Source organism: Gigantopelta aegis, chromosome 4 (genome assembly GCF_016097555.1).
Source record: "Gigantopelta aegis isolate Gae_Host chromosome 4, Gae_host_genome, whole genome shotgun sequence".
Classification (NCBI taxonomy): domain Eukaryota; kingdom Metazoa; phylum Mollusca; class Gastropoda; order Neomphalida; family Peltospiridae; genus Gigantopelta; species Gigantopelta aegis.
Genome location: NC_054702.1, coordinates 1,992,079 through 2,005,333, shown reverse-complemented (window position 1 = coordinate 2,005,333; position 13,255 = coordinate 1,992,079). Strand labels below are relative to the sequence as shown.

The window sequence follows — 13,255 nt, the reverse complement described above, 5'->3', positions numbered from 1 at the left end:
GTACAGTGCCACTGCCGTCCGTTCTAGAGGACCACGTTGAAGCCCGTACAGTGCCACTGCCGTCCGTTCTAGAGGACCACGTTGAAGCCCGTACAGTGCCACTGCCGTCCGTTCTAGAGGACCACGTTGAAGCCCGTACAGTGCCACTGCCGTCCGTTCTAGAGGACCACGTTGAAGCCCGTACAGTGCCACTGTCGTCCGTTCTAGAGGATCACGTTGAAGCCCGTACAGTGCCACTGCCGTCCGTTCTAGAGGACTACATTGAAGCCTGTAGTCCGTTCTAGAGGACCACATTGAAGCCTGTACAGTGCCACTGCCGTCCGTTCTAGAGGACTACGTTGCAGCCTGTACAGTGCCACTGCCGTCCGTTCTAGAGGACTACGTTGAAGCCTGTACAGTGCCACTGCCGTCCGTTCTAGAGGACCACATTGAAGCCCGTACAGTGCCACTGCCGTCCGTTCTAGAGGACCACGTTGAAGCCCGTACAGTGCCACTGCCGTCCGTTCTAGAGGACTACGTTGAAGCCTGTACAGTGCCACTGCCGTCCGTTCTAGAGGACCACGTTAAAGCCTGTACAGTGCCACTGCCGTCCGTTCTAGAGGACCACATTGGAGCCTGTACAGTGCCACTGTTGTCCGTTCTAGAGGACTACGTTAAAGTCTGTACAGTGCTACTGCTGTCCGTTTGTCATCTGTGGTCGGTGCGCGATGAGCCCGGCCGCGGGGATGCCTCCATCTCATACTCCTCCATCGTGGACAGCTGCTGCCTGTAGCCGCCGACCCGCTTTGTCAGGAATGCTTCCTGGATGTCATTCACCTGAAACACAAGTACATTCACTGTCTTATTTTCAAATGGACAATCTTGACTGTGTGCTGTAAAATTAAGATTCAAGTAGACTATGGTAAAACCCTGTACACTTAAAAAAATGTGTGCTGTAAAATTAATTTTCGTCATGAACGCTTCCTGGATGTTATTCACTTGAAACACAATTACGTCTGTGGTTTTATTATCAGAATCGGCCAAGCTATTGCAACTAAGTTTGAATTTATTTCTCAATAAATACTATTTAAATACTATACTGAGCCCAACAACGTTTCATATCTTGTAATGTCCCATACTGAGCCCAACAACGTTTCATATGTTGTAATGTCCCATACTGAGCCCAACAACGTTTCATATCTTGTAATGTCCCATACTAAGCCCAACAACGTTTCATATCTTGTAATGTCCCATACTGAGCCCAACAACGTTTCATATCTTGTAATGTCCCATACTGAGCCCAACAACGTTACATATCTTGTAATGTCCCATACTGAGCCCAACAACGTTTCATATCTTGTAATGTCCCATACTGAGCCCAACAACGTTACATATCTTGTAATGTCCCATACTAAGCCCAACAACGTTTCATATCTTGTAATGTCCCATACTGAGCCCATCAACGTTACATATCTTGTAATGTCCCATACTAAGCCCAACAACGTTACATATCTTGTAATGTCCCATACTGAGCCCAACAACGTTACATATCTTGTAATATCCCATAATGAGCCCAACAACGTTACATATCTTGTAATGTCCCATACTGATCCCAACAACGTTATACAGGGCTCACCCTGGATCAAAAATACCTGTAGCCAAAATATTAGCCAAATGGAATTTTCATTAGCCATATTGAAAATGCTTTAGCCAAATTTGTTTTACGCAGTACTGTATAGAGTATTTATATATGAATATGAAAATGTATCTTTTTCAGCTAATTGTGTACAAACTGGAATAAATAGGAATAACAAAACCTCAATGGGGGTAGGGACAGTTAATATATTACTTTGATTTTTTTCAGCGGGGGTGGGGTTGGGATGGGGTTAAGCAATATCTTCAGAGTCTGAAGCCAGTACCTCATACACCCACCCCCACTTCTAAGGCCTATGACATTAAATTAACAAACGTACAGAAATATGGGTGGGTGGGTGGATGTTTATGGATGGTGTTTTTTCTTTCTTCCTTTTTTCCCAAAGAAAAATTTGAGAGCTTTTTTTTTATTTTATATATATATATATATATATATATATATATATATATATATATAGAACTCATTATTTCTTTAAATAGCAATCTTTATGTTAGTTTGAATAACTTCTTCTAAAATGTTTTTTTTTTTTTTTAAGTGACCCATCAATTCCCCACCCCATGTCTGTGCCATGTTGTTGCTGTTGATTTCAGCGTCGTGTTAAATGCTTGTTGTGATTTCTGCTTACAAAATACCTCAGCTAAGAATGCCGACTTCACCACAGTATACTCCATTTATTAAAAAAACCCAACAAAAAAACAAAAACAAAACCCCCAACAACAAATCCTTTCATAAAATAAGAATTTACGGTCTTTATAAAATCCAGCTAACTTATTAAATGTCACCTCACAGTCTTACAAATTTATATCTAAAATTATCTAACAAATATGATTACTGTAAAATTTTATTCAGTGTACATTTAACTGCAATTTGTATAATTTAAATACTGCATGTTCATTTCCGGCGATCATGATCTGCATGCGTGCTCTCGACCATGGGTATGAAATGAACAAAGATAAAGGAATAAACAAAAACTGCAGTTAGGTATTCATTGATGTGAATAACTATTGTTTTTCTACAAATTTACATAAAGATTCATTTTTGCGTAATCGTATTGTTTAATGTCCGCAACGATGTCTCTTGACACGCGGGTATCAGCTGACTCTGAAGCGTGACGTATGTTCGCGCCAAGAGCTGTCCTCAGTTCAGCCAACGAACGTTCTTCCTAACGTTCGCGAACTATTTGATTGGTGTTCGTCGTGTCCATTTGGTTTAACGTGAAGCGCACAAACCAGTCTAACGAACGTTTTGTTTTCGCTCGGTCTGGCTGAACTCAGATCTTGAGATGGCCTACATGTCTTTTGGCCCTGAACTGGCATGTGTAATTCAAATTGACACGCATTGTGGGTCTGTTTTTATTACTTTGGTTCAAAGATTTTACAAAGTAAATAAACAAGTTACAGATCTTCCAGACATTGCTGTCATACATGTTGATGCATGCCTTTAAAATTAATAACCGTGATTATTAAAATAAGCATACATTATCAGGCCTACGCTGTATTCAGCATGGCACCGTTTCTCGTTACCGGTCGCGAGATCGCTATTACGCTAATTGAATATTTGGTAGTATTATTATGTTTGAGGTGTCGGATAGATTATGTAACCGTTTGTTCACATCAGAAGACAGAAAATGGCTTAGCCAAAATTTTAGCCACTTGCAAATTTTATTAGCCATTTTTTGTAAAAATTAGCCAATGGCTAATTTGGCTACCGACAGTGCGAGCCCTGGTTACATATCTTGTAATGTCCCATACTGAGCCCAACAACGTTTCATATCTTGTAAGTTCAAGGGTCATCTCTCGGTCAACAAGGGGCGGGACGTAGCCCAGTGGTAAACCACTCGCTTGATGCGAGGTCCGTTTAGGATCGATCCCCGTCGGTGGACCCATTGGGCTATTTCTCGTTCCAGTCAGTGCTCCACAACTGGTGTAACAAAGGCTGTGGTATGTACTATCCTGTCTGTGCATATAAAGGATCCCTTGCTGCTAATCAAAAAGAGTAGCCCATGAAGTGGCGACAGCGGGTTTCCTCTCTATATATCTTTGTGGTCCTTAACCATATGTCTGATGCTGTAAATAAAATGTGTTGAATGCATCGTTAAATAACACATTTCCTTCCTTCCTCTGTCAACAATGGGCAGATCCACATGCAATTCAAACATGATTTGTAACAATACATGATAAAACTATACACAAACTGTCAGCTCAATAACTTGATGCACTGTGAAAAAGTCCAGAAAACTATAAGTGAGACATCCAGCCAGACAGAAGGATGGAAACAAAACCTACAGTCCCATCCCGTTTGACCGGTTGGGAACTAATGAGTAATCACTGACATTGGGAACAGAAGGCCAAAACTTAGGTGGGATCGGGCTGGTGGAACACGCTTGGATAGTATATGCTATCATAACCATATGGTTAAAAATATCTTGGTACATTTCAAAGTGATACATCCCATTAGAACGCCAAGTGGGACGTAACACTTCGTGACGTCATCGACTGGCACACTGCGACCTTACAGGAACATCAACAAAACAAGTTGAGCGATATAAATTAAGATTGATTATGGGTAATAAATAGGATATTAAACTCGCCACCATTTCATATCATGTTTATGTCCCTTGAGAAATTATTTCACTCGGGACATAACCATGATACAATACGGATATTCAACTTTTCCATCATTTTAAACCTGAAAATATCTTTATCTTGTTATATATTTGCAGTATCTTTAAAAAAGAAAAAGAAACAAAAAGACAACTAAATTGAATTAGGTATAACACTAAAATAGTTTCTTTATCTATCATTACCTCAAGCTCCGGCCATGATGGGAGAGCAACATGTGTTGGTGAGGGCTGGCTTGATGGGGGGGCAGTTGACAGGGGCCGTATCGTTGAGGCGACGGATGATGTTGACATCTTAGACGACACGGACGTCGTCCGGCGACGGAACGGCCGTTGTACCCTGTCTGGATCACTCTCGTATTCCTGTGGGAAAAACAGAAAAGGAATATTATTAAACTACACCTCAGCACATTGTTTAATGAGTATCTGTCTAACATAGGTAATTGTGACACTTGATCAAGAAAGACGAGAGAGCAAGAGAGAGAGAGAGAGACAGACAGACAGACGGACAGAGAGAGCAAGAGAGAGAGACAGACAGACAGAGAGGGTGATCACCCCAGCACATTATTTTATGTGCATCTATTTTTTTTATTGAAAACATATTTTATTGCATATAATATATATATATATATATACACAGCACCCTACTTATTACCTCCCCTCTTGATCGTCCCCGGAAAGATTTTAACATTTATCTTCCGCTCATAACTCCCACCTCCACTCTTAACACTTCTCTCCCATCTTAACACTCACCCTCCCTTATACCACTCATCCTCTCCTCTTAATACTTACTCTCCCCTCTTTACACTTACCTCCCCTTTAACACCTATTCTCTCCTCCCCTCTCAAACACTCACCTCCTCTGATGAGATCGTAACAGCCCCATCACTGTCGGTGGCCTTCACTCCCCCTCCCCTCTCAAACACTCACCTCCTCTGATGAGATCGTGACAGCCCCCTCACTGTCTGTGGCCTTCACTTACCCTCCCCTCTTTAACACTCACCCTCCGCTGTGACCCCTCTCTAACACTCGCCCTCCCCTCTCAAACACTCACCTCCTCTGATGAGATCGTGACAACCCCCTCACTGTCTGTGGCCTTCACTTACCCTCCCCTCTTTAACACTCACCTCCTCTGATGAGATTAGTGACAGCCACCTCACTTTTGGTGGCCTTCACTCACCCTCCCCTCTCTAACACTCACCCTCCCCTCTCAAACACTCACCTCCTCTGATGAGATCGTGACAGCCCCCTCACTGTCTGTGGCCTTCACTTACCCTCCCCTCTTTAACACTCACCCTCCCCTCTCTAACACTCGCCCTCCCCTCTCAAACACTCACCTCCTCTGATGAGATCGTGACAGCCCCCTCACTGTCTGTGGCCTTCACTTACCCTCCCCTCTTTAACACTCACCTCCTCTGATGAGATCGTGACAGCCCCCTCACTGTCTGTGGCCTTCACTTACCCTCCCCTCTTTAACACTCACCTCCTCTGATGAGATTAGTGACAGCCACCTCACTTTTGGTGGCCTTCACTCACCCTCCCCTCTCTAACACTCACCCTCCCCTCTCAAACACTCACCTCCTCTGATGAGATCGTGACAGCCCCATCATTGTCAGTGGCCTTCACTCACCCTCCCCTCTCTAACACTCACCTCCTCTGATGAGATCGTGACAGCCCCTCACTGTCTGTGGCCTTCACTCCCCCTCCCCTCTCTAACACTCACCCTCCCCTCTCAAACACTCACCTCCTCTAATGAGATCGTGACAGCCCCCTCACTGTCGGTGGCCTTCACTCCCCCTCCCCTCTCTAACACTCACCCTCCCCTCTCAAACACTCACCTCCTCTGACGAGATCGTGACAACCCCTCACTGTCGGTGGCCTTCACTCTCCTCCCCTCTCTAACACTCACCCTCCCCTCTCTAATACTCGCCTCCTCTGATGAGATCGTGACAGCCCCCTCACTGTCAGAGGCCTTCACTCCCCCTCCCATCTCTAACACTCGCCCTCCCCTCTCTACCATTCACCTCCTCTGATGAGATCGTGACAGCCCCCTCAGTGTCTGTGGCCTTCACTCACTCACCCTCCCCTCTCTAACACTCATCCTCCCCTCTCTAATACTCACCTCCTCTGATGAGATTGTGACAGCCCCCTCAGTGTCTGTGGCCTTCACTCACTCACCCTCCCCTCTCTAACACTCGCCCTCCCCTCTCAAACACTCACCTCCTCTGATGAGATTGTGACAGCCCCCTCAATGTCTGTGGCCTTCACTCACTCACCCTCCCCTCTCTAACACTTGCCCTCCCCTCTCAAACATTCACCTCCTCTGATGAGATCGTGACAGCCCCCTCAGTGTCTGTGGCCTTCACTCACTCACCCTCCCCTCTCTAACACTCATCCTCCCCTCTCTAATACTCACCTCCTCTGATGAGATTGTGACAGCCCCCTCAGTGTCTGTGGCCTTCACTCACTCACCCTCCCCTCTCTAACACTCGCCCTCCCCTCTCAAACATTCACCTCCTGTGATGAGATCGTGACAGCCCCCTCAGTGTCTGTGGCCTTCACTCACTCACCCTCCCCTCTCTAACACTCACCCTCCCCTCTCTAACACTCACCTCCTCTGATGAGATCGTGACAGCCCCCTCACTGTCGGAGGCCTTCACTCCCTCTCCCCTCTCTAACACTCGCCCTCCCCTCTCTAATACTCACCTCCTCTGATGAGATCGTGACAGCCCCCTCACTGTCTCTGGCCTTCACTTACCCTTCCTTCTCTAACACTCACTGTCCCTTGTCTACCATTCACCTCCTCTGATGAGATCGTGACAGCCCCCTCAGTGTCTGTGGCCTTCACTCACTCACCCTGCCCTCTCTAACACTCACCCTCCCCTCTCAAACACTCACCTCCTCTGATGAGATCGTGACAGCCCCCTCAGTGTCTGTGGCCTTCACTCACCCTCCCCTCTCTAACACTCACCCTCCCCTCTCAAACACTCACCTCCTCTGATGAGATCGTGACAGCCCCCTCAGTGTCTGTGGCCTTCACTCACCCTCCCCTCTCTACCACTCACCCTCCCTTGACCCTCCCCTCTCTAACACTCACCCTCCCCTCTCAAACACTCACCTCCTCTGATGAGATCGTGACAGCCCCCTCACTGTCGGAGGCCTTCACTCCCTCTCCCCTCTCTAACACTCGCCCTCGTCCTCTCTAATACTCACCTCCTCTGTTGAGATCGTGACAGCCCCCTCACTGTCTCTGGCCTTCACTTACCCTTCCTTCTCTAACACTCACTGTCCCTTGTCTACCATTCACCTCCTCTGATGAGATCGTGACAGCCCCCTCAGTGTCTGTGGCCTTCACTCACTCACCCTCCCCTCTCTAACACTCACCCTCCCTCTCTAACACTCACCTCCTCTGATGAGATCGTGACAGTCCCCTCAGTGTCTGTGGCCTTCACTCACTCACCCTCCCCTCTCTAACACTCACCCTCCCCTCTCAAACACTCACCTCCTCTGATGAGATTGTGACAGCCCCCTCAATGTCTGTGGCCTTCACTCACTCACCCTCCCCTCTCTAACACTCACCCTCCCCTCTCAAACACTCACCTCCTCTGATGAGATTGTGACAGCCCCTCACTGTCGGTGGCCTTCACTCCCCCTCCCCTCTTAACACTCCCCTCCCCTCACTACCACTCCCCCTCCCCTCTTTAACACTTACCTCCTCTGATGAGATCACAATAGCCCCTCAATTTCGGTGGCCTTCACTCTCCTCCCCTCTCTAACACTCACCCTCCCCTCTCTAACACTCACCTCCTCTGATGAGATCGTGACAGCCCCCTCACTGTCAGAGGCCTTCACTCACCCTTCCTTCTCTAACACTCACCCTCCCTTGTCTACCATTCACCTCCTCTGATGAGATCGTGACAGCCCCCTCAGTGTCTGTGGCCTTCACTCACCCTCCCCTCTCTAACACTCACCCTCCCCTCTCTAACACTCACCTCCTCTGATGAGATCGTGACAGCCCCCTCACTGTCGGAGGCCTTCACTCCCCCTCCCCTCTCTAACACTCGCCCTCCCCTCTCTAATATTCACCTCCTCTGATGAGATCGTGACAGCCCCCTCAATGTCTGTGGCCTTCACTCACTCACCCTCCCCTCTCTAACACTCACCCTCCCCTCTCTACCACTCCCCCTCCCCTCTCTAACACTTACCTCCTCTGATGAGATCACAATAGCCCCTCAATTTCGGTGGCCTTCACTCACCCTCCCCTCTCTACCACTCACCCTCCCCTGTCTAACACTCACTTCCTCTGATGAGATCGTGACAGCCCCCTCACTGTCGGTGGCCTTCTTACGGCGGAGCTCCACCATGAGTTCGCGGAATTGCTCCTTGAGGTTCTCGATCTTCTTGATGCAGTGCGTCTCGTTGTGCGAGATCTTGTGGGTCGACTCAGACTCCACCTGCAGCTTCAAGTCGTGCAGCTCGTTCTGGATCAGAGACATCTGGAGCTGGAGCTGACAGTGAACAGAAACAAGACACTATTATACAGGTGGTTCTGGATCAGAGACATCTGGAGCTGGAGCTGACAGTGAACAGAAACGAGACACTATTATACAGGTCGTTGTGGATCAGAGACATCTGGAGCTGGAGCTGACAGTGAACAGAAACGAGACACTATTATACAGGTCGTTGTGGATCAGAGACATCTGGAGCTGGAGCTGACAGTGAACAGAAACGAGACACTATTATACAGGTCGTTGTGGATCAGAGACATCTGGAGCTGGAGCTGACAGTGAACAGAAACGAGACACTATTATACAGGTCGTTGTGGATCAGAGACATCTGGAGCTGGAGCTGACAGTGAACAGAAACGAGACACTATTATACAGGTCGTTGTGGATCAGAGACATCTGGAGCTGGAGCTGACAGTGAACAGAAACGAGACACTATTATACAGGTCGTTGTGGATCAGAGACATCTGGAGCTGGAGCTGACAGTGAACAGAAACGAGACACTATTATACAGGTCGTTGTGGATCAGAGACATCTGGAGCTGGAGCTGACAGTGAACAGAAACGAGACACTATTATACAGGTCGTTGTGGATCAGAGACATCTGGAGCTGGAGCTGACAGTGAACAGAAACGAGACACTATTATACAGGTCGTTGTGGATCAGAGACATCTGGAGCTGGAGCTGACAGTGAACAGAAACGAGACACTATTATACAGGTCGTTCTGGATCAGAGACATCTGGAGCTGGAGCTGACAGTGAACAGAAACAAGACACTATTACACAGGTCGTTCTGGATGAGAGACATCTGGAGCTGGAGCTGACAGTGAACAGAAACAAGACACTATTACACAGGTCGTTCTGGATGAGAGACATCTGGAGCTGGAGCTGACAGTGAACAGAAACAAGACACTATTACACAGGTCGTTCTGGATCAGAGACATCTGGAGCTGGAGCTGGAGCTGGAGCTGGAGCTGGAATTGAACATCAAAGGAAAACAGTGAATTATTATACAGGTCGTTGTGGATGAGAGACATCTGGAGCTGGAGCTGGACATCAAAGGAAAACAGTGAATTATTATACAGGTCGTTGTGGATGAGAGACATCTGGAGCTGGAGCTGGACATCAAAGGAAAACAGTGAATTATTATACAGGTCGTTGTGGATGAGAGACATCTGGAGCTGGAGCTGGACATCAAAGGAAAACAGTGAATTATTATACAGGTCTTTGTGGATGAGAGACATCTGGAGCTGGAGCTGGACATCAAAGGAAAACAGTGAATTATTATACAGGTCTTTGTGGATGAGAGACATCTGGAGCTGGAGCTGGACATCCAAGGAAAACAGTGAATTATTTAACAGGTCGTTGTGGATGAGAGACATCTGGAGCTGGAGCTGGACATCAAAGGAAAACAGTGAATTATTATACAGGTCGTTGTGGATGAGAGACATCTGGAGCTGGAGCTGGACATCAAAGGAAAACAGTGAATTATTATACAGGTCGTTGTGGATGAGAGACATCTGGAGCTGGAGCTGGACATCAAAGGAAAACAGTGAATTATTATACAGGTCGTTGTGGATGAGAGACATCTGGAGCTGGAGCTGGACATCAAAGGAAAACAGTGAATTATTATACAGGTCGTTGTGGATGAGAGACATCTGGAGCTGGAGCTGGACATCAAAGGAAAACAGTGAATTATTATACAGGTCGTTGTGGATGAGAGACATCTGGAGCTGGAGCTGGACATCAAAGGAAAACAGTGAATTATTATACAGGTCGTTGTGGATGAGAGACATCTGGAGCTGGAGCTGGACATCAAAGGAAAACAGTGAATTATTATACAGGTCGTTGTGGATGAGAGACATCTGGAGCTGGAGCTGGACATCAAAGGAAAACAGTGAATTATTTAACAGGTCGTTGTGGATGAGAGACATCTGGAGCTGGAGCTGGACATCAAAGGAAAACAGTGAATTATTATACAGGTCGTTGTGGATGAGAGACATCTGGAGCTGGAGCTGGACATCAAAGGAAAACAGTGAATTATTATACAGGTCGTTGTGGATGAGAGACATCTGGAGCTGGAGCTGGACATCAAAGGAAAACAGTGAATTATTATACAGGTCGTTGTGGATGAGAGACATCTGGAGCTGGAGCTGGACATCAAAGGAAAACAGTGAATTATTATACAGGTCGTTGTGGATGAGAGACATCTGGAGCTGGAGCTGGACATCAAAGGAAAACAGTGAATTATTATACAGGTCGTTGTGGATGAGAGACATCTGGAGCTGGAGCTGGACATCAAAGGAAAACAGTGAATTATTATACAGGTCGTTGTGGATGAGAGACATCTGGAGCTGGAGCTGGACATCAAAGGAAAACAGTGAATTATTATACAGGTCGTTGTGGATGAGAGACATCTGGAGCTGGAGCTGGACATCAAAGGAAAACAGTGAATTATTATACAGGTCGTTGTGGATGAGAGACATCTGGAGCTGGAGCTGGACATCAAAGGAAAACAGTGAATTATTATACAGGTCGTTGTGGATGAGAGACATCTGGAGCTGGAGCTGGACATCAAAGGAAAACAGTGAATTATTATACAGGTCGTTGTGGATGAGAGACATCTGGAGCTGGAGCTGGACATCAAAGGAAAACAGTGAATTATTATACAGGTCGTTGTGGATGAGAGACATCTGGAGCTGGAGCTGGACATCAAAGGAAAACAGTGAATTATTATACAGGTCGTTGTGGATGAGAGACATCTGGAGCTGGAGCTGGACATCAAAGGAAAACAGTGAATTATTATACAGGTCACGGATCAGGCTTTTCTTTTTACATCTTAGCAACCTGTGTTCAGGAAACAAGTTTCCATTTGTTTTAACCAAACATAAATGCAATAAAAGTTAAAGTTTGTTTTGTTTAAAGACACCACTACAGCACATTGTCCACTGGATGTCAATTTATTTATTTTTGACATATAGTCTTAGAAAGGAAACCCACTACATTTTTTCATCAGTAGCAAGGGAACTTTTATATATACATTCCCACAGACCAGACAGCACATTCTATAATCTTTGATATACCAGTGAAAGCCAATTTCAGTTCAGTAACAGTTAAGAAGACATAATTGTTTTTGAACATTGAAATAGCAATGGCAATACATTATTAGGTTACAGAAAAATCATGTTCTTTTATTTTTGTTACCAGGGGCCTAATTCACTAAGCTCTTGCAACTTTGCGATCTCGCAAAGCAATGCTAAAAGACTTGCAAAGAAGATGCTTTGTTATCTAGCAGAGCCTAAGAGAGCTCTGTGGATTAGGCCCCAGGTCTTTATGACAAGGGAGATGACTCATGACACATTTATTACAACAATGGCAACCACGGTACCATTTGTTAAAGGGCAAATACAGCTGAACACTACAAGGTCTGACTATATATTTAAAGGCATACTGTCACGGATTGAAGGACCTTATTTCTCTAAAAATGGATAATAAATAAAAATTACATTAATTCTTGGAAACGAAATCTAGCTATCACATCACCTTAACTGAACCATGATGGAGTGAAATCCATGTCATCCCTTCTCGGCAATTTTAGTTTTTGAATTATGGACCATTGCCATAATTCAATTATTTTTACAAAATATCATTAATAAATGGAGTATTATGGTTATGAAGATGGTTGAATAAGTACATTTAGGGACAAATCAAATTATTTTTGTTCAGGTAATAGGGTTTTATCTGCACATTCAGAACAAGCTGTTGTAGCGCATGCCTGCCCTGGGTGCAGGTGCCAGCCTAATGCAGCAAGGGATCTTTTATATGCACTTTCCCACAGACATGAAAGCACATACCATGGTCTTTGACCAGTTGTGGTGCACTGGTTGGAACGAGAAAAAACCCAATCAGCTGAATGAATCCACAAGGTGGTTTGATCCTGCAACATAAGCACCTCAAACGAGCACCCCACTGAGCTACATTCCGCACCTCAAAAAAGAAATTTTAAAAATGTATATTGCAACCTGTCTATTGCAACCTGTCTAAATCAGACCCTGAACAATCTGAAATCGTGTCGAATCTGGCCAAGTTTCATGGTCACTAATTATGTAAATTCTAAAAAGTGGCCCCCTTGTATAAATGAGATAAATATTAGGTCCCTGAAGCGATCCAGTTATATAGGTTTCACTTTATTACATAAAACAAACAGATAAAAATGTTTCTTTGAGGGGTGAGGGTAGGGGTGAGGGTAGGGGTGGGGGTGGGGAAAGGTCTGGTTCCTCATCCATCTTTCTTGGAATATCAGCCCTTATTTTATATGCCACCTCCACTCCACAAAAGACAATTAAGATAGCCCACCACAATACATCTAAAAGTGATTACAGTACCATTACAAGTGATGATAAAATGATTTGCGGTAGAGAAAGTTATTAACCACTTGAACACCGGATCCGCCGGTGCCAGCCCGAGGAGAGGACATTCTGGTGTATACATGTAACTTG

At 45.6% G+C, this 13,255-nt stretch overlaps 1 protein-coding gene across 1 annotated transcript in view; it reads right to left on the bottom strand.

Annotated features, from left to right (window-relative positions):
* Positions 1–672: 672 nt before the first annotated feature.
* LOC121372465 overlaps positions 673–13,255 on the bottom strand; it is a 95,948-nt gene continuing 83,365 nt past the window's right edge. The window contains exons 5-7 of the mRNA XM_041498781.1: positions 8,551–8,760; positions 4,440–4,616; positions 673–816 (exon numbers count right to left, since the gene is read on the bottom strand). Of these exons, the coding sequence (XP_041354715.1) occupies positions 688–816; positions 4,440–4,616; positions 8,551–8,760 (516 nt within the window). The 3' untranslated portion in view covers positions 673–687. The remainder of the gene's footprint in view (positions 817–4,439; positions 4,617–8,550; positions 8,761–13,255) is intronic.